This window comes from Lepidochelys kempii, chromosome 15 (genome assembly GCF_965140265.1).
Source record: "Lepidochelys kempii isolate rLepKem1 chromosome 15, rLepKem1.hap2, whole genome shotgun sequence".
Classification (NCBI taxonomy): domain Eukaryota; kingdom Metazoa; phylum Chordata; order Testudines; family Cheloniidae; genus Lepidochelys; species Lepidochelys kempii.
Window position 1 is genome coordinate 20,858,348 of NC_133270.1, and position 21,083 is coordinate 20,879,430.

Sequence of the window (21,083 nt, forward strand, 5' to 3'; positions counted from 1 at the left end):
CACATGACATAATTTATAAAAGTCTCAAATCTGCTCTAACTTATGACAGCCTGCCTATAGCTGCTTATGGATTGCACTGCAGCCCAGAATTCCTATGGCACTTGGTACTATGGCCCTGACCCAAGCATGCCCCCATACACCAGGGCTTATGGACGAGAGCAGGGGAAAGCAGCACACAGTCACTTAGGCTGTCCCCATGCTGCTCCTGCACCAGAGAAATTTTCCCCTGATCCCTGACTGTTTATTCATTGTCTCTATACACCATTATACATATAAGGGCCAGAGGTAGGGCAGATCACCCACTGAGTGTCTTATGATGAGATGCAGTACAGAGTAGTTTGGAATCAAACCGCAATATTACAAAACATTTTTGGGAAGAAGACCCAGAAGACGACAACTTAGTCTGCAAGAAGAACAATTGTCTAAATGACACAGTGCATTGATTTGGACCATCCACCCTTGTTGTGGAGGACGCCCGTGTTATTTTGCTCAGTATGCAGATAAAAAAGGCATTTTTAGTCAGTATTCCTAATTCAGAAGAGTTTACTTGAACTACACTATAGTTCTTTTAGGTTTTTCTGCCCTTCCAAAAATTAAAAACAAAAACCAGTGAGCTTTCTCCTCTGCCACTGGAAATTCAGTACTCGCCAAGCACTCACTCCGTCATCTGAGTACCAACAAATACGTTCGAAGGAGAAATAAGCTCAGTTCACCAATGCATTATTCTAGTTTTGTCTCTATATAACTCCATGGAAATCATGATTGCAAGCAGAGAATACAGGAGAACGGATCATGAGGTTAGGCTGACCAGATAGCAAGTGTCAAAAATCGGGACAGGAGGTGGCGGGTAATTGGTGCCTATGTGAGAAAAAGACCCCAAAATCAGGACTGTCCCTATAAAATCGGGACATCTGGTCACCCTACATGAGGTATTTATGGTGTATAGGCAAGTGGCCCCCATTGAAATGAATGGAGTTATGCTAGTGCAGAACTGCAATCGTGTGGTAGAGGAATGATGCCTGTGATTTAAAAAAAAATAATTAAAAATCCACATTGAACTTGTAGGTGGATAAAAGTTGGGATCTAATAAACATGATACACAGAAATCCCAACTAAAATGAAAAAATGCAGAAGACACCTCTAAGAGTCAATGCCATTTTCAGAAAAGGGCTTGTTTTCATCCAAGGGTCATTTTAATGGCAAATCTCCAACGATAACATTTAAAGAGGGGGGAAAATCTGTTTATAGAGGAATCCTGGAACAACTACAAGGGAGATGGCAGATTTGTCTTTGTTCACTGGATGGGTAAGGCTTGTCCAAACTGTCTGAAAAGATCTGTTTGGCTACTGTCACTGGTCATTAAAAGGGAGAAAAATATGACAATGCTTACCTAATTTTCAAATATGCAACACAAAGGAAAAATGACTGAGCTAGGACATTTTCACATCCCCAACAATGAGAAACTGGCTGAAAAGTATTAATTGCAGCACACCAGGGATCAGAGAGAAAGCCATGACAGTTCCATTTTATTGTCCCATTACTTATTGTCCCATTACAGCACATAATTTGAATTTCAGCTTGCTACAAAGTTTGAGAAGACAGGCTATCATTTTAGACTGTAACTGCTCAGGTCCTTTGAGTGTGGTATTTGATTAGTAAAAACTGCAGTATCTGCTTTAAGGAAATAACGTTCCAAACCCATACATTTACTTACACACACACACACACGCACGCACACACACTTTATTTAAAGATTACTTCGTTCTTCTTCCACGACCCATGCCATCTAAAACTGGCGTCACCTATATCAACCTGTAACAGTAAAAAAATAAAACCATCCACTTACCTTCACAAAGAGAATGTTATGGCTCTGATTTTGCAATTGGATCCCTACAGCCAGGTCTCTGTGCCCCAGGTTTTCCTATAGACACAAGGGTCTGCCAACATAGTTCCAACTGCAGGATCTGGAGCTTCATATTTTTCCCCGTTCGTACATGCTTTTGTGGTTCCTGACAGATAGTCTGAACCATACTGACTGAGTCCCCCTTCTGAATTATGGAACAAGCACTACAGACTGTCAGGTTGAAAAACAAAGTCATTTGTTAGTTACGGAAACGCAAAACGCTTCTTTAATCATCTGAACCCTATTTCTACTGGGGATTTTAACATTATTACTTTGATTAAGTACCAAGCAATTTCTCACAGCTACAGGTTACCTAAAAAGGATCTATAGAAGCAGACTAGGCTAAATTCATCCCTGGTTTACCACTGACTTCAGTGGAGGTGATGAGTTGGATTACCCCTGCTTTATGTCTGAATAACAAAAGGATTTTGCTCCATTTTGTTTAACTCTCCTTGATATTTTACTCCTGTGACAAACTCCTTCCTCCAGGGGTATTACAAAGAATTTCCACAAGGAAGATTTCTAATATTTTCTTTGGATGTAATCATCAACTATCATTAAAAATTAAAGACTGTTTACATGCAATTAATTCTGTAGTATACAGTACATGTGTGGGTCTGTGGTTATTTGCAAGCAATGACCCCATGATGTGCTGTTGATAATCCACCATGCTTTATTCTGAGCCTAAATCAAGGTGATAATTTCACATTAAGTTTGCTTAAATTGATTTCAATAGGAGTGCCCACATGCTTAAAACTAAACACACGCTTTAAGTGTTTTGCCAGATTGAGGTCTAAAACCTGAATCAATGAACTGTGCTAATAAGTAATCTACTGTCAGAAACTGGTGGGCATAGCGATGGTGGTGTTAATTATTGTTTGCATTTGTGTTGAGGTAGCACCTAGGGGCTTCAGTCATGGAGGAGGACGCCACTGTACTAGGTTCTGTACAAACACATAACAAGAAGACAGTCCATGCCCTAAAAAGCTCACAATGTAAGTAGAGGGCACTAGAAAACAGAATCCCTTTCTGCTTGCATCACTTATAGATAAACCCCGTTTCCTTCTCTGATGCTACAATGGTAAAAAATGCTGAGTTTGCATTATGCAGGGAATGGGCAGAAAGCAGAGGCTAGGTAGGATGGCTCTGCAGGCCTCCAGGGGTTTGTCTGCGGGCTGGCTGTGGGACTGGTTAGAGAGTAGCCGATGGGTCTGCCCTCTACACTGGGCCACAGAAGGGAGTCTTTGGTGCACATCTGTGTAGGGTGTGTCATTGCTGCACGTCGCCCCACCCCTCCTTGCATTTGCATGCACCGTACGTGGCCCCACAGTGTTGCAAGTGCTCCTCATCCACCTCCTCCTGTCAATGGCAAGATGGCCATTCATCATACGAGGAGGAGGAAGCTCGACGGGGGGACCGCTCCGTGACCTTGGGGCCTACTTCCAGTCCCTTGTCACTTCATGCATCCTGACAGAGCTCCTCTGGGTCACATCCACTATCTCCTCAGACCCCTTTGAGAAACTGTGGTGCTCTCCAGCATTCTCTGCTCAGTGTTCCCCACTGGATCCCTTCTGCTGGCCCTGTGACCTTCACTTCAGTCCTTGTTTTCTCATTGTTTGTCCCCCATAATCATTTGCTGACTGGGCTCAGTGGTTCCTCCCCCTCGTTTGAGGGAGGGGTCTTTCAGCTTGGGGTGGGCCTGGGCTCACCCATGCCAGTTCCAGCAATAGGTACATTGGACCACAGCCTGGTATGGGAGGAACACCATGGCAATGGCCCCTGGTACAGGTGCAGCTTCACAAAGACATGACATTCCTTTTCTTTTTGTTCTGACAAGCTGAAGACATTAAAGAGGCAAAGAGAACAAAGCAATTCATCTGCAGCCAGGGCTTTTATATGCACTTTGCTCAGAACCACATGAAATAGAAATGTAAATCCACATGTGAACTTCAAGTGTGTCATGGAGGAATCTCTGTCAACTTGCTTTTTAGTGTCACCATGTCATGTGGCACCATTTCCTTTGGACTATCAACTAGCATTTACTCAGCACAGAGCCCTGGTGTTTTCACATTCATCTCCCACACCCTTTGGATTCTCAGTAATGCCAGAGAGAATGTGAAAGGAGAGGTACCACTTGGGAGAAAATTCAGACGAATACTCTAGGACTCGCAAAGAGAACTGTTGTGTCACACTTGCGCCAATCTCCTGGCCATAAAGGCTCCTATTTTGCTGCAGAAGCCAGCAATTCCCCTTTCAAATGGTGTCTGAGCACTGATATCCCCAGGTGTCCACCCTCCTTTTGCTAAAATGACATTTATGTGACAGATGGTACAAATAGCCTGGCATGATGCGTATTTGTTGGATCATTGTAAAAATAAAAACTGCCAGACAGCTAGCATGTTCCTTGGCACCTGACAGAGGGCACCACTGGCTGATAAGTCTAAGTGGAGCTGCCCAAAATAAAATAATTGTGCCTTAGCTTTCTTTGGACTGTGGCTTGCTCATTATTTTTCATTTCTGCTGCCTCAGAAGCTCCTTGTGACAGACATGCTCCTCCTCAGCAGGAATTTCTTTCAGCATCAGATTTATCAGGCTCCAGTTTAACTTTCCACCATGTGCATATTTTATGCTCCTCTTTCTCCCCCCTGTGCTTGAAGCTGTCAGATTATTTGGGGCTGGATTTGCCTTAACTGGCAAGGACTGTTGTGTCCTGGTGGTGGACTGGGGCAGGAAGGTCCACCACCACTTGCCTTCGTATGGGGTTTCAATAGGAGTGCTGCCAACAGAGGCTGCCGAGGAGAGGTACTGAGAAAATGCTTCCCCACATCAACACACATACCTCAACATGCCACTGCTACCCACCTTTCAGGCTGCGCTAGCTCTCTCCAGGCAGTAGGAAGGATTGCCACCATATTGCATTACTGCAATCACACCCAGGGGGGCCTTGCCACTGTGGGTGCCTTGCGCTCTGGTTTATGCCAGCAAAAAGCAAACTTAAGTCAAGGTAACCCTAACCTTGAATTCTCTTCAACTAGGTGGAAGATCTCTTTGGCTGCCATCACTGCATCACTACTCAAAGGCAGGGTAGTAGCCATTATAAGCCTGATCCAAAGCCCACTGAAGTCAATGGAAAGACTCCCACTGGCTTCAATGAGTCTTGGATCAGGCCCCAAGCCTGCAGTAGAGTACGGTCTGGTAGGCTGAGCAAGGAGTTACAAAGCCAGGAATTCCTGAGATCTTAGCTTTGTTACTGACTTGCTGCGTGGCTTTGGACAAATTGCTTAGAAGGGGGCTCATAATATTTACTGAATTTCCAGGGTTGTTGTCAAGATTAATTAGTTAATATCTGCCCAGCATATTCAGAATGCCCAATCTAGGCAGACAAAGCCATATATATGGCTTCATTTATAGCAGCCTTATTTTTAATAACACGATTACAGAGGTAAACAGATTTTTTTCTCGCTCGAGTTCCAAATTCTAGCCGTGTTCTGACTTTAATTACATCCATGTAACTCCACTAATGAAATTAAGGGGGAAATTTGGCCTTTAAAGAATATTTGGCTTATCTTTATAGGGTTTTTTTATTTATTAATGCCTACTCGTTACAAAATTCTAGCAAATGTTATTACTTCTCAACCTTAAACCAATATGATAAATGTGTTTCAGTCAGCAAACCTGAATGTCAGCCAAGCATGATATGGACATAACAGCAGAGTGATAAAGACAAATAATTTCAGCTTTGCCTGGTGCCAATTCATCACTAAGCTAACAGACTGGTGCCAGCCTAACATCTGAGTGCCACATGGTTGCAAATTTTTCCAGCATTGTTACTTCTTTCCTGAAATAAAATTGTTACAAGTGTTAATTCCTGGCATTCACTGAAGGCAGCTAAACTATATAAATGGCTGTTGAGCTGATCAGCAGTATTATTAGTATTCCTTCTTCGCACTCAGTGCTCTGGCAAGACTTGTCTTTGTGTGTCTTTGCTGTTGCTCAAACTAGTTTGAAATGTGCAATAGTGCTCAAGCACACTTGTAGGCCAAGCTCTCAGCTTCAGCTAATGGCACTCCAAGCCCCCATTCACCATGAACTGCTGCCCCGGGCACTGTAATAAGGGTGCTGGTTCATTTCAGGATGTATAGCTTATGCTTCCAGATTTTAAAATTTACCTCTTTACCTCATTGTGTTTCAGTTTCTGCATCTACAAATGGGGATATGGATACTTTCGCATGCCTACGTGGGGAATGGTTTCTTGGGGATCACTACCAGCAGTCATAAGTTAGAGCAGCTCCCAGGCTGGTCAAACCTGCCCTGGGGCAGAGGTATAGCCAGAGAATCAAGGACCCATAACCAGTTCCCTGCTAGACCCCCAGCTGTGCTGAGCTCAGCCAAAACTAAGCCCAGTGGAGAGTCTGGCCGATACAGCTCTAAAAGAAGCATTTGATATTTTTATTCTCATGGCACTTCAGTTCCTCATGAGAAAACACTGTGGGAAGATCATAGCTCATATAATTTTGACTCTGTAAATGGCTCCCTGGGGCAAAATAAAGTCCATTGGACAAACAAACACAAATATTGAGATAGGTTCCTGCACAACCTAAACGCACAGCCCCGTCACAAAGAAAGGTCTTTACTTTTGTCACAGAGTGTGGGGGAGTCCAGGGCCTGCACCCATCTTCCTGGGATTCACTGTGACTCTCAGCCAGCCAGTAAAGCGGAAAGTTTATTCGACAATAGGAACACAGTCTAAAACAGAGCTTGTGGGTACCACCAGGACCCCTCATTCAAGTCCTTCTGGGGGCGGGGCAGGGAGCTCAGACTGCTGGGGTTCCCTGCATTCCACCACCCAGCACCAAACTGAAACCAACCAACGCCCCCCACTTCCCCCCCCCGCCCCAGCAGGCTCTCTCCTGCAGCCTTTGTCCGGTTTCCAGGGCAGAGGTGTTACCTCCCCCTCCCCCTCCCGGCTCAGGTTATAGGCTCTCAGGTATCCCATCCCCAGTGAAACTCCCCTGCCACATTCCCAGGTCAACACTCCCCGCTCCCTGCATCACAACCTTATTATTATAATTTGGTATCCAAAGTCCTACTAATAAAGTGACCTAGAAAAGTATACATAAAAATGTGTATGTGGCTTTCAGAAAGCATTGGGTATGGAAAGAAATGGATTAGTACTATCAAGGTGGGGGAGATCAGGGCTGATCCAAAGTACATTGAAGCCAGTGGACTTTGGCTCATGCTCTTATTGCAGTAGAGAACAAAAGACAGAGACCTGGAATATGGAAGGCTAAAAAGAAATGAAACTAACCACAGAGAAGCTTTTTAACCATGTGCAGCATTATGTTAACCTTAATATACGTAAATCTTTAGGTCAAATATTAGACTATAAGTCTGCATTGGGATCCTGGGGCCAAGAACACGACATGAACTCTCAGGGCTGATGGTATCACCTGAATGCCTTGATGGTGTGTGTGGAGTGGGGCATTTTATATTTTCTTTTATTCCTTTGGAATCTAACCCATCAGCCATTCAGACTGAGAGGAATCAAAGGATCTTTGTCTTTTTTTTTTTTATAAATGTCAATTTGCTTTCTTCTCCAATATAATCATTAGGAGATAATAACATTGAAATCACATTGAGGAAAAAGGTCTAAACCAAAACCCCTACAGAGACAGTTCATTGTCATCAGCTCAGAAATGTGACACTCCTAGTCATTAGTAAAAAGAAAAGGAGTACTTGTGGCACCTTAGAGACTAACCAATTTATTTGAGCATGAGCTTTCGTGAGCTACAGCTCACTTCATCAGATGTTTACCGTGGAAACTGCAGCAGACTTTATATACACACAGAAATCATGAAACAATACCTCCTCCCACCCCACTGTCCATCCCACCACCACAACAATTTCCATCCCACCACCAACCTCAGCCTGGTCCAGTCCACACAAGAGATCCACTTCCTGGACACTACAGTGCTAATAAACAATGGCCACATAAACACCACCCTATACCGTAAACCTACTGACCGCTATTCCTACCTGCATGCCTCCAGCTTTCACCCTGACCACACCACACGATCCATCGTCTACAGCCAAGCTCTGCGATACAACCGCATTTGCTCCAACCCCTCAGACAGAGACAAACACCTACAAGATCTCTGTCAAGCTTTCTTACAACTACAATACCCACCTGCAGAAGTAAAGAAACAGATTGATAGAGCCAGAAGAGTTCCCAGAAGTTACCTACTACAGGACAGGCCTAACAAAGAAAATAACAGAACGCCACTAGCCGTCACCTTCAGCCCCCAACTAAAACCCCTCCAACGCATTATTAAGGATCTACAACCTATCCTAAAGGATGACCCAACACTCTCACAAGTCTTGGGAGACAGGCCAGTCCTTGCCTACAGACAGCCCCGCAACCTGAAGCAAATACTCACCAACAACCACATACACAACAGAACCACTAACCCAGGAACTTATCCTTGCAACAAAGCCCGTTGCCAATTGTGCCCACATATCTATTCAGGGGACACCATCACAGGGCCTAATAACATCAGCCACACTATCAGAGGCTCGTTCACCTGCACATCCACCAATGTGATCTATGCCATCATGTGCCAGCAATGCCCCTCTGCCATGTACATTGGTCAAACTGGACAGTCTCTACGTAAAAGAATAAATGGACACAAATCAGATGTCAAGAATTATAACATTCATAAACCAGTCGGAGAACACTTCAATCTCTCTGGTCACGCAATCACAGACATGAAGGTCGCTATCTTAAAACAAAAAAACTTCAAATCCAGACTCCAGCGAGAAACTGCTGAATTGGAATTCATTTGCAAATTGGATACTATTAATTTAGGCTTAAATAGAGACTGGGAGTGGCTAAGTCATTATGCAAGGTAGCCTGTTTCCTCTTGTTTTTTCCTACCCCCCCTCCCCGATGCTCTGGTTTAACTTGGATTTAAACCTGGAGAATGGTCAGTTTAGATGAGCTATTACCAGCAGGAGAGTGAGTTTGTGTGTGTATGGGGGCGGGGGGGATGTGAGAAAACCTTGATCTATGCAGGAAATAGCCCGACTTGATTATGTTAAGAGTTGTCACTTTGGATGGGCTAGCACCAGCAGGAGAGTGAATTTGTGTGGGGGGGGTGGAGGGTGAGAAAACCTGGATTTGTGCTGGAAATGGCCCACCTGTTGATCACTTTAGATAAGCTATTACCAGCAGGACAGTGGGGTGGGAGGAGGTATTGTTTCATGATTTCTGTGTGTATATAAAGTCTGCTGCAGTTTCCACGGTAAACATCTGATGAAGTGAGCTGTAGCTCACGAAAGCTCATGCTCAAATAAATTGGTTAGTCTCTAAGGTGCCACAAGTACTCCTTTTCTTTTTGCGAATACAGACTAACACGGCTGTTCCTCTGAAACTAGTCATTAGTGTGATTCTCAGAATTATGAACATAAACAAAGCAAAACAAAATCTGAAGGCAGACTGTAGAAATCCATTCTCCAGGTAAAAATCCCCCTGCTGGACCAGCGGCTTGCCATAGCCTTTAATAGCAATCAATGCTTGCACATCCAGTCTCTTGAACACCTGCTTCCCTTTGCCATTTTCTGCTCAAGCTTTGAGAAATTCAGAAGAAACATTCATTGTCTTTGGCACTCTGCTGTCAACTAACAAGTCTTCACTCCACTTTCTGTGCATTTTCCATCATTAGATACACTTACTGTAAGAATTTACATAGCAGGTTATTACCCAGGGGTGTCTCTGATTTCCAACGTTGCCGGCTCAGAGAGATCCTGGCTTTGCACTGCTTGGAGAAGCTGTCTCTTTCTCAGATTGTGAATGGCAAATTGTTCACTCTAAATATCTGAGATGTGGCTAAAAAAAGAAAAACCTACCAAAGAAAGGCAAACAGTTTTAGTAGCTCCGAGATGGAACTGCATAGGAACACAGGACACAGAACTGGAAGGGACCTTCTGGGTCATTCAGACTAGTCCCCTGTTGTTGCGGTCAGCCCAGCACATAATCCCATCCATAAATTTATCAAGCTCCATCTGAAAGCTAGCTCAGTTGTTTGCCCCCACAACTCTAAGTGGGAGGTTGTTCCAGAAATTCACTCCTCTGATGGTTAGAAACCTTCTTCCAATTTCAAGCCTAAATTTATTCATGGCCAGTGTATATCCATTTGTCCTTAGGCCAACATTGTCCTTTAGCTTTGTGGTGGGGCGGTGCCCCACCCCCATGCCAGATTGGGCTACAAAAGGCCAGAGCGGCTGTGCAAGGCGGCAGCCAATCAGGGAGGGCCTGTTAGAGAGCCAATCAGGGCCAGTATTACAGCCAGCCAATCAGGGCTATTAGGCCCTATATAAAGGCTGCCCATGAAGGGAGCAGGCAGTCTCTCCCAGGCTTTCAGAGGGTGAAGGTCTGTCTCCTGTGTGAGGAGACTAGCGCAGCGCAGCGCAGGTGGGGTGGGGTGGGGTGGGGTGGGGTGGGGTGGGGTGGGGTGGGGAAAAAAAGGGCCTAGCTGATGTAAAGGGGCTGAAGGGGAAACGGCCCAGGGAGAGAGACGGACAAAGGGAAAGAAGGAGGGCAGGCAGGAAGGCTGCTGCCAAAGGGACCCTGGGTCAGGACCCAGAGTAGAGGGTGGGCCTGGGTCCCCCCCTTGCACTTCCACCTGGCCATTAGGAGCGGCCATCACAGACTGCACTGGACCCCTGCCAAAAAGGGTTAGACTTTGGGGTGTGGTTGGCCATTGTGGCTGGGGCAAAGAGAAGAACTGCTGATAACACCAAACCCCTGGAAGGGGGTGAGACCAGGGCAGTGGGCAGTGTCCTGAAGAGGACGGTGCAAGCTGGGAGCAACGTGGGTTGAGATGCCAATCTAGGGTGAGAGATGGACAGGACACCACCGGCAGAGGGTGCTCTGCATGAACTGAGCTAATTCCCAGAGTGAACAGCAGGAGGTGCTGCGGTGGTGAGTCCCAACCCCGTCACAAGCTTGAACAGCTCTTCTGCCTGCCTGCTGTTTACTCTCCTGCCCTGGAATATATAGAATTCTTACCAAAGAATGTAGTTTCCTCCTGACTATTTTCCCCAATGCTGAAGCTGCTAAGTACATGCAGGTCACCAACTTCATAGGTTCCCCTATATCTGGTCATCTCCCTTCACTTGTGTCCCCACCTTCCCGCATGCCTGTGTAGTCTCTAAAATGGCAACCCCAGATCACTACACCTTAAGCCAGGCAGAGTAGATGCACAGACCAATGATTTTGGGTGACTGACTTCAGGCCAACTACATTTCCCATGATGCATGACTTTCTCCCTTCTTGGTGCGGGGAGGACATACATCAGAGGTGTCACTGGCTGTCTTGACAGATGTAGCCTGGTTAGTCTGTCCTGCTCATGCAGGGAAACTGGACCATACAGAACCTGAACTAAACTCCCATGAATTATAAATGGAAACATTTCAGTTTTCAGCCAATTTTTTTTTTTGTTTTTCATGCATCAAAATTTTCCATGGAAAGCAGACACTTTTCAGGAAAGTTTTCATTTAGTCAAAAAACTATTTTCTGTCACCCACATTCCTTTCTTTCATATCTAAGCCGATATGAAAGTTCTAATTTAAGGGAAGGGGGGCATAAAAGAATATATAAATATTCAAGATCTGACATATTTTTGACTAGAACAACTCCCTTGGAGCCTCGACAGTCTGTCATGCAAACAGGAGATTACAGCATTTTTTTTAAACCATATATCATGCACTTGATAGCACCAAATTGCTCCAAAGGTGAATAAATATTTATACACATTTATAACCCACAGTATTATATCATTCACTGACAGACTTCTAGGGAGTAGAGGGGAAGATATTACAGTATTTAATGGTTCCAATAGGCTCTCTTGTTTTGGCACATGATAAAACTCTTTAGGAAATTTCTTAGGAAGATACTACTGAGCATCGCCTGTTTATAAAGCTCAGTAACTAGGTGGTTTTGTCTTTGTCTGCCACATAACCTCACCCCAGACACAATGTAAAGATATCTTAATATGGGTGAAACAATTACCAAATTTGTTTTAACTCAGATTTGGTTTCATGACAAGCACAATGGATGCTTTCCCAGCTGGTGCTGATTTTGCCCTCTTATTTTTACATCCCCATCTAGATTTATTATCTGTTTTTAATTAACTAATAAATAAAAACAGATAATTTGGGGCTATCAATTCAAAATGAAGCTCTTTGGTCAAAGTTCTAAGGCTCCAGGGTGGGATTTTGTGCCAAGCCCCACAGAGGCAGCACTCACAGCACAGTGAGAAAGGGGATTAAGGCAGCTTTAAGCTTTAAACCCTTCCAATCCTACAGTAGCCCCCAGAGGAATTTAGACAGCCCAGGGTGGAGGGGGGCATTTGTCTAAGTTATGGCAGCCTTCCCTGACTGCCCTGTCTCCACAGCCTTGCATGCTGGGGTCCTGTCTCAAAATATACTCCCCATACCCACCTCCCTACACCAAAGCAAGAGGACATATTCCACACCATCTGAAGAGATGGGGCAGCAAGCATTCTCACTCTACGGGCCAAGGAAGTAGTATTCCTCGCCGAGTTTCCCTGGGCTACTTTGACTCTGTACAATTTCCAATCCAGAACTGCATCTGAATGGCATGGTTGAGCCCTCTGGCTGGAACCTGTGTTTTGTGGGCAAGTGGTTAACTCTGAATTCTCAAAACAAAGTCTGAACCTTGGCTGATCCTGGAGAGGTTAGAAATGAGCATCTGGCAGCTCATCATTCACCTGCCCACTCTGAACCGCTGCAAACATTTCCAAATCTCTCAGATTTGCACAAGGGAACACATGGTTTCCACAATGGGCGCACAATCACAGGGCAATGCCTTTCAGCTTCCAGTGCGTAACTCGTTCTGCTGACTGCTAAAGAGCTATTGATTCACTCCATGCCCCTTGTCGAAAATTGTATTCCGAAGCAGAGGGCATAAGGATTCAGTAGAGGCCTAAGGGAATCAGATTTTTTAAATGTCCAGGAGAACTATTCAGATAGATTTTCCAGAGCTCTGACATTGTCTATTACAACGTAGGGAAGTTTTCCTTGCATCAGAGTGATTAGGTCTGAGCATCCCACTCACCCATTTAGCATCTCAGGAACATTTCTGCTGTTTTTTGAATAGTTCTATAGAAAGAAGGGGAAAAAAATACTCCAGAGTAACACAAATACGGAGAACTTATGCAAACATTGGCAATGGAGCACACACTAGGACAGAACATTCAGGGAGAGAAAAAGCAAACCAGTGACAATACTGAAAACAAAATCATGATTAAGTGACTATGGGGAATAGGACAATTTATTCAGGGTTCCAGCCTTTTCTATTTACTGTCGTTGAGTTCTCCTTAAGAAGGTACATGCTTGATCAACTGCAAGGAGTTTGGCCAAAATACACAAGCTTGATCCCCAGTTGCCAAGATTTCACAATATTAAAACTTATTCCAGCTTTTGGCTAATCATAACTCCTGGATTCTGTTTGGGCAATTCATTTAAGTGTTAGACCATTCAGAACCATTTCCAAGAATAGAATCAGTTAATCTTACAATACCACACAGCATTTGACTGGTTGGATAATATCTGTCATGATACATTTTAGCATCAACAAACTAAAAATGTTGAACATGCTTCAAGGGAACTCAAAAACACATCTGAGAGTTGCCCAGCTACAGTTATTGGGAAGCCTGGGGATACAAACCTGTTCATATCTGTGTGGGGATGGGGGGGGGGGGCTGTCTGCTGTGTGTGACTTGACTGAGAGTCTGAATTATTCCTCAACTAAACAAAAGAAACATTACAAATAAAATTATATTAGAAATGTGGCTTACTAGTTAGAGCAGGGGAACTGAGAATCAGATTCTTCAGTGCTACATCCAACTCTTTCACTAACTCACTTTCTTCTAGCCCGATGGTTCAGGCACTAGGGTGGGACTCAGGATATTTAGGTTTAACTCCCGGCTCTGTTACAGACCTCCAGTGTAATCCTGGGAGAGTCACTTAATCTCTCTTCGTCCCTCGGTTCCCCCTCTGTAACGAGGGGATAATAATAGTTTCTTTCTGCCACCCTTTGTTCCTCTGGTCTCTTTTGGTGTCAAGCTCTTCAGAGCAGGAACTTATTACGTATATGTACAGCAACTAGCACAGTGATGCCCTGATATCATCTTGGGCTTCTAGATGCTTTTGTAAATAAACAACTAAGTCGCTAACTACAGAACTAATAACCACCTCCACAATAAGAAAAGGAGTACTTGTGGCACCTTAGAGACTAACCAATTTATTTGAGCATAAGCTTTCATGAGCTACAGCTCACTATGTAGCTCATGAAAGCTTATGCTCAAATAAATTGGTTAGTCTCTAAGGTGCCACAAGTACTCCTTTTCTTTTTGCGAATACGGACTAACACGGCTGTTACTCTGACACCTCCACAATGACAGTCATGTGACACTGCACAAGTTACTTAACCCCTCTTCCCCCCCATGCCTCATTTCTCTCATCTGTTAAATAGCTATAATAATTCAGGAGTGTTCTGGGGCTTTAATAAGCTCTTTGGATAAGACACTAAAAAAAGCAAAGTATTAGAGTGACTGCCATTCTAGAATCTGATTCCGACTTCTGTGGAGTTACATTGAGTTTGTCACTGACTTATTGAAAGCAAGATTTGATTAATACTTCTTATAATATTAATATAGCATCTACTCCTGAAAAGATGGCAAGTTACATTATGAATCATTCATTTTCTGAAAACCTTGATGTGCTGTTTAGTACTGATTAAAATTCCTTTAAATTGGGTCACTATTTGCCAGTTGATTTGTATTGTGTTTCCGTTAGCAACAAATTCTGTGCTGTTCTCATGAGTATGTTGTACCCATTTGCAAACCTGCCAGCAGTCTCATGGCAAAGCCACTATCTGAAACAACAGCAAACTCATCATTCATACCCATTAACACAGAAGTCAGACACACTACTTCATAGTCAATGCATCCGTGCTATCAGGTCTGACAAAGAACTCTGTATGTCCCACTAGGGATCATATTTCCCGGTAAGCCAATTTCAGAAATAAGGTTAGTGAGGAGACAGATGTGGCCAAGAGAGTCCTTGCCTCGCCAACTGGCATTGGACAAGTTCTGCTGAAACCATTCAGTACTGTGAGTAGGAAGCAAAAAGCCTATCCCCTGCTGATAGGAATGGTTATATATTCACAGTGAAAAAAAGCATATAATCATTAACTCTTTGAACAAAGAAGTCAAGTAAATACAATGAGCAACTGTAGATAAGGATATTCATCCTCCACTCTCTTTTGATCCCATTCTGTTTCTTCTCAAACCAGACCCAACTCTGCAGCCAGGTGAGGAAAGAGCATCATGTGCATCATGGAACATAAGTGCAGGGGATGCACTGCTTCCCAGTCACTAGCAGAATACATGTTCGGGGACCAGCTGGGAAGCAGAAGAGATTGGGACTTGCTCCAGGCAGGAATCCCAACTTATCACATATCTCTGCTGCTGTAAATCCTCCCTGATCCACCTCATGTGATTCGCCACCCCAACCCTAAACAGTCATGTCTCAGATGTCCTCTGTCTTGAAACTGAATCAAAGAAATTAGAGATAGAAAAGACCTATCACTCATCTTTTAGCCTATGTACCACTTGGCCAGTATAGGAGTGTTCTATGGAGCATGTCTGTAAGTGCTTTTCCTGCCCAGTTATTTAAGGGCTAGAATACCAGTGGGATGAGAATTAAGTACAGCACATATTGATTCCTACTGACTGCAGTGTCTTTCATCCCACATTCCGTTTCAGTTAAAAAAGAAAAAGAATGAAAGAAATATGAATACAACATTTCCAAGAGCAAACTCTGAATTTTGCAACAGAGCTTAGATACTTGAGCAAAATGGTCCCAATTCTTCTCCGGCCACCCGCCACCTTATATTGTGTGGCTGAAAGTGAGATATAAAAAAGGGCTGAATTTGGATCTCTGTCTTCAAAAAGTATTTCAATCCATACAAGTGGCTGAATTGGTTTGTGCTCAGTTTTGACAACCCAGATTTACTCCGTTGTTTACTCTTACCTTCAGGGGTACAACTTGCATCAGAATGGCAAAGTTGGTGAGGTGGTTACACAGGCAGACGGAATAGTTGAGGTCCCCGCTATCACGCACGCAGCCTTCATTAGACCACATGGCACTTCCATTGCTGCAAAGCACACAGGAAATGGAGAGAGATCCCTATTAAAATTGACTCTCATGGCACTAATTAGACATGAATTTCATTAAACAGAAGATTTATTTTTCTTAAACAAATTCTTTTCTAAAGTTTAGCTACCAAGAATCAACCAGGCAAATATCTGCACAAAGACCAGAGGTTTCCTTTGACAGGTCCATTTATAAACTTTGACAAAGCAGTTGTAACACTAAACATGCAGGTTAAGTCTACATTTCTGCTGCAAATGTAAAGATCATTTTAAAAGGGAAAGAAATAACCATATGCAGCCATCAGCAGAAAGAATGAAGCACGTCACAACAACTTTTCAATGCAACTTTCAAACATTAAAACACTCCAGAAAGATACAACACAAGAAAGAAAATAGCAGCCTAGAACTAAATGGTTTGCCTGGTATTCTTTATCTGAGCACTGAAGTTGGTGTGCTGATCATGGAAGTTAGTAATCAACATTCATATTACCCAGGACCCTAATTACATCGAAATCAAAGTACATGCTCTCAGCACTCATGTTCCAATTTCAGTACGTCAGAAAGTCCAAAGTTACTGACAGTCACCGCTGAGATAGAGCAGCTTCTCCTTACACTTAGCACAGGAAATAATTGTGGTTTCTGACATACTGTGGAACAGTAACTGATAGTAAATGCTGACTGTTTAATGGTGATGGCAGCAAATCACAGTAAACCATATTGCATGGTGTGTTTCTAAGCCTGGAATGATGAGTGGTTTGCAGCACTCGAAGTGGCAAATGATTGTGTGTAGTAAAATATATTAGTCTGGGTGGCAAACAGCTGTGTGTAGTAAAATAATAATAATAATACTACCAAGGACCAGTTTTTTACCAGCCTCACTCTCCTTGAACACTCCCATTGGTTTCAGTGGAATCACCCACAACTCAACATTCAAGTAAGCTGGGCAATATCAAGTCTGAAAAAACTATTGTGGGCTAACAACAATAGAGAGAGAGAGAGAGAGGGTCAAATTCAGCATTTAGTTACCTCTTTTCACTGGATCTATGCCAATTTGCTGGCCCATTGGCTTCCATGGAGCTATGCCGATATAAACAATATAAAGATCTGGCTCATTGACTTCAATACAACTATGCCAATTTACACTAGCTGAAGACCTGGCCCGTTGACTTCAACAGAGCTACACAGAATTATACCAGCTGGGGATTGTATCGATATTGTTCCTATTATACAAATGCCAAATGACTCCTTTTATTGGAGTAATACATCTGAGAAAGAGAGCATGTTGAGGTAAATAAACCTCTCATTTTGGAAGGAGGGACTTTCACGATCGTCTTTCATCCTCAGGCAACGCCTCCAGGGCCTAACCCCCCAGAGCACGTACTGTGGGAATGATGCCCTGAAGCATATTGACTAGCTTTAGTAAAACATGTTTCTAATTTATTATAATTTGTGAGTAAGCGGACAAGCTAGTGACTACAGCCAGCTGGGACAGCTCAACGCAATCACAGTGAAACTTTAATAAAACAGGCACGCTGATCTTGCCCAAAGGCGAATTGGAGAGGCGGTATCACAAAATTGCTTGCCAGTGCTGCACGGCATAGTGCTTGGAATACCATGACTCAGAAATGTGACAGTCCCGGCTCAGGGCTCATTTTGACTTGTTCCACAATTAATTCAGTATCAACAGCATGTTTAGAAATCGCCAATGCATCAGATATACTATTCCTGGCTACCCGAAGCGAGCAGAAAAATAGCCACTCTTTGCGGATATTTGCTGTTTACACAGTGCAACTTAAGGCGCACTTTTGCCCTGCTTTGCATTCAGTGGCATCTGATTTCATCATTGAATATGTACCAGACATGACTCACTGCTCTGAAATGCATACGATACACCTCATTCTGATCTCCTTTGTACGCAATGTGAATCAGGAGGAACTCCAGTGGAAACAATTACCTCAGTAGAGCTATGCCGATTTACAACACTCATGTTTCCGGACGAACTGAGTTATGCTTGCAAAAGACCAATACAAGTGCAACCAAAATCAATCCTTATGTGTTCATCTCAATGTTTTTCATTCTCTCAATAATCTGCTTTATCCCGAAATCAGTGAATAGAATGAGAACTTCCCCACCTACAATAAGAGGAAGCTGTTTTCTCTTCCTCTTTCCTCTGACTATGAAGCTATTTTTGTGGTAAACCCTGTGGTTTCATTGCTTTAATAATTCCCATAAACACAAGAAAAAGGGAATATTTGTCAGGTCTGGCATGCATTGATGATGTCACATTCGCCATAGGTAACCAGTAACAATACATCCAAGAAAGACATTTAGAAGCACTTAACATACCTATAATCCAGAAATGCACAATACAGGTTAACTTTGTGGCTTTCATTCACTGCTTGGCTGTACTGCTGAGGAGTCTGAAAGAAAAAAAAAATACACATCCTGAAGAAGAAAAATTTAAAAAGAGATGCCAACGTAAAAAAGGCCACATTCTGCTCTCTGTTTAACCAGTGTCAGTCATGATTATTCCATTGACTTCACCAGAAGTATTACAGATTAACACCAGTGTAACTAATAGCAGACTGTAGCCAATTATATTTGATTCTTTCTGCTACACACATAGGCCCCAACCATGCAAAGACTTACACACATGCTAACTTTATGCACCATGACTAGGTCCATTGGGTGAAACCCTAATCCCACTCAAGTCAACGGTAAAATTCCCATTGACTTCAATGGGGCCATCATTTCACCTGTTGACTTCAATAAGACCACTCACTGTGCACAAAGTTAAGCATGTGTGTTAGTCTTTGCAAATTTAGGACCTTATTCTTCAACATACCTTTTGGATAGCTGACAAGAAAGCCAAATGTAACAAAAATTGACATTTTAGGATCAGTCTCACTGACATGTACACTACAATGATCAGCAAACATTTTATTTTCAGAATGGTAATTATTACTACACATATAATCCAACTAAAAAAGCAATGCCAGCCTCCAAGCTTTAGTTTTAAGCGAGTTTGGCATTTATACAGGGCCTTAATTCTCAACTCCTGCAAACAGATTAGTTGCTTTCTCAATCCTCTCCATTCAGAAAGGCTTGGGGCCACATTCTCTACTCTGTTACACCAGTGTAACTCCATTCAATTGCAGTGGAGTAGAGAATCAGGCAAAATATCCTACCCAGAAGAATTTCAAAAGCCTGTTCCATCCTCTCCTTTTGACACTGATACACTAACATCCACCTGCATCCAGAGCTACATTAATGACATTCAGCACTGCACTTATGTATTGGACCCCATCTCAGGACTATTCTTCATTTCAGGAGTCACCACCATTAAAAAAAATGACTGGAAAATTACCAACGCTCAGATCATTACAACAGAAGACCAATAGTGCTATCAACCAGAAAATAAGCAAGTGCTGCTCTCCTTGTTCAGCATTTAAAATAAATTTACACAGAGCTAAAACTAAAGTTCATACAAGAAAGTTGCATCAGAGATTTCTGTCTTCTCTCCCACAAGAGCAACCATGAAGTGTCAGGCACAGGGCAACACAGTTACCTCCTCACCAGCTGATAACAAAACTTTCTGTCTCAGTCAGGAGACTCTCAGCTGAATTTCCACACATTTCTAGGTTATACAGCTTCCAAATTTCCACCCAACAGATAAGCTCCGTTACCAAATTGCTCTTGCCCCACATTCTCTGTTCTTGTGGAGAACTTAAAAGGAACCTTCCTTTCTGTTTGAAAGATGCCTACTATGCTCTCCAGTGATTTGACAGGTCCTAAATACAATGGTTCCTCTAAGTTAGTGCCATGGTAGGCAAAGAACCTCAGTCGAGGAGTAAAGTGCTATATAAGTGCTAGAGGTTATTATTAATGACTCTCAAGAGTCAACGGTCATCAAAAATGGTGTGCAGATAAAGACGAGGTGGCTTAAAAAAATAAAATATTTGCTATAACCGTAGATAAGATCAGACAATAACAATCATCATCTGTTTACAAAATGCAAGTCTCTGCTATTAAAACAATAATCTATCCAACCTGTAAAAGGTTGGTTACAATAGGGAGAAAGTTCTCAACTGCATACATCAATTTTCAATAATTCCCCATCAAGAAAAATAAATAACCACCAATCCATGAGAAGCAATTTGACTTGCGTTTCAATAATTTATTTCTTAAATTTAACTGAGTGCGATGACTTAGATCGTGACCTGGATCCTGTGGCAGTAAGAATATTTGATTTAATAACATTGATATCAGAAAATTTAATATGCAAGCAGGCTTTTTTGTTAGCAGATTAAGTCACTTGCATGTTTATAAAAACTTGTGAAAGGGAAGTTTGTGTAGATCCCAGTGGCTTGGAGGGAGCATCCTGGCACACCAGAAACCTTAGTTCTGGAAACAAGAAATTCCTGGGACTCTGATACATGCTGCAGCTGGCAGTTTAGGACCTTGGCAGAGTGTGACAGTCGAGTGTCTGCTCTATAAGCAACTCAGCATATTAATTTACGGAGAAACATTAACACTGGTCTTGAAAATAGTCAACTGTCTTCTCTCCTGGACAGAGAATGAGTGCAGCAAGGCTGTCTTACCTTCTAGAGCAGGGTTTCTATCTTACCTTCTAGAGCAGGACCCAAAATTGGGTTGCCAGAATGTTTCAAAGGGTCACATGACAGCTTCTGTGGTTCCTGTCCCACAGGGCTGGCTGGGCTCGCCTCCCTGCTCCAGTCACTGCAACCTCTGGGGTCCCACTCAGATTTGGCCCAGCTGTCATGATGACGGGAGTCCAGATAGAACAAATTTGAGCGAGTCCCATTACCACCCCATAAGCTAGGTTACAATTCCACTCACACAAACTTGGTCCGGTCAGGGCCAAACCTGAGTAGCACCACAACCCCGGAGGTTGCAACACCCAGAGCAAAGAGCCAAGC

The 21,083-nt window shown here is 43.1% G+C and overlaps 1 protein-coding gene across 6 annotated transcripts in view; it reads right to left on the bottom strand.

Moving 5' to 3' along the window:
• The window catches only part of ADGRD1 (adhesion G protein-coupled receptor D1), a 247,263-nt gene that overhangs the window by 96,174 nt on the left and 130,006 nt on the right, over window positions 1-21,083 (bottom strand). For 5 of the 6 annotated variants that reach the window (XR_012155073.1, XM_073312940.1, XM_073312941.1 and 2 more), the window contains 2 exons: window positions 18,490-18,563; window positions 16,022-16,145 (listed from right to left, as the gene is read on the bottom strand). The exons of the other annotated variant lie outside the window; for it this stretch is intronic. Coding sequence is in view for 4 of the 5 variants with exons in the window: in XM_073312940.1 (XP_073169041.1) it covers window positions 16,022-16,145; window positions 18,490-18,563 (198 nt within the window). In the remaining variant the exon portion in view is untranslated. The remainder of the gene's footprint in view (window positions 1-16,021; window positions 16,146-18,489; window positions 18,564-21,083) is intronic. 6 annotated transcript variants of the gene reach the window in all.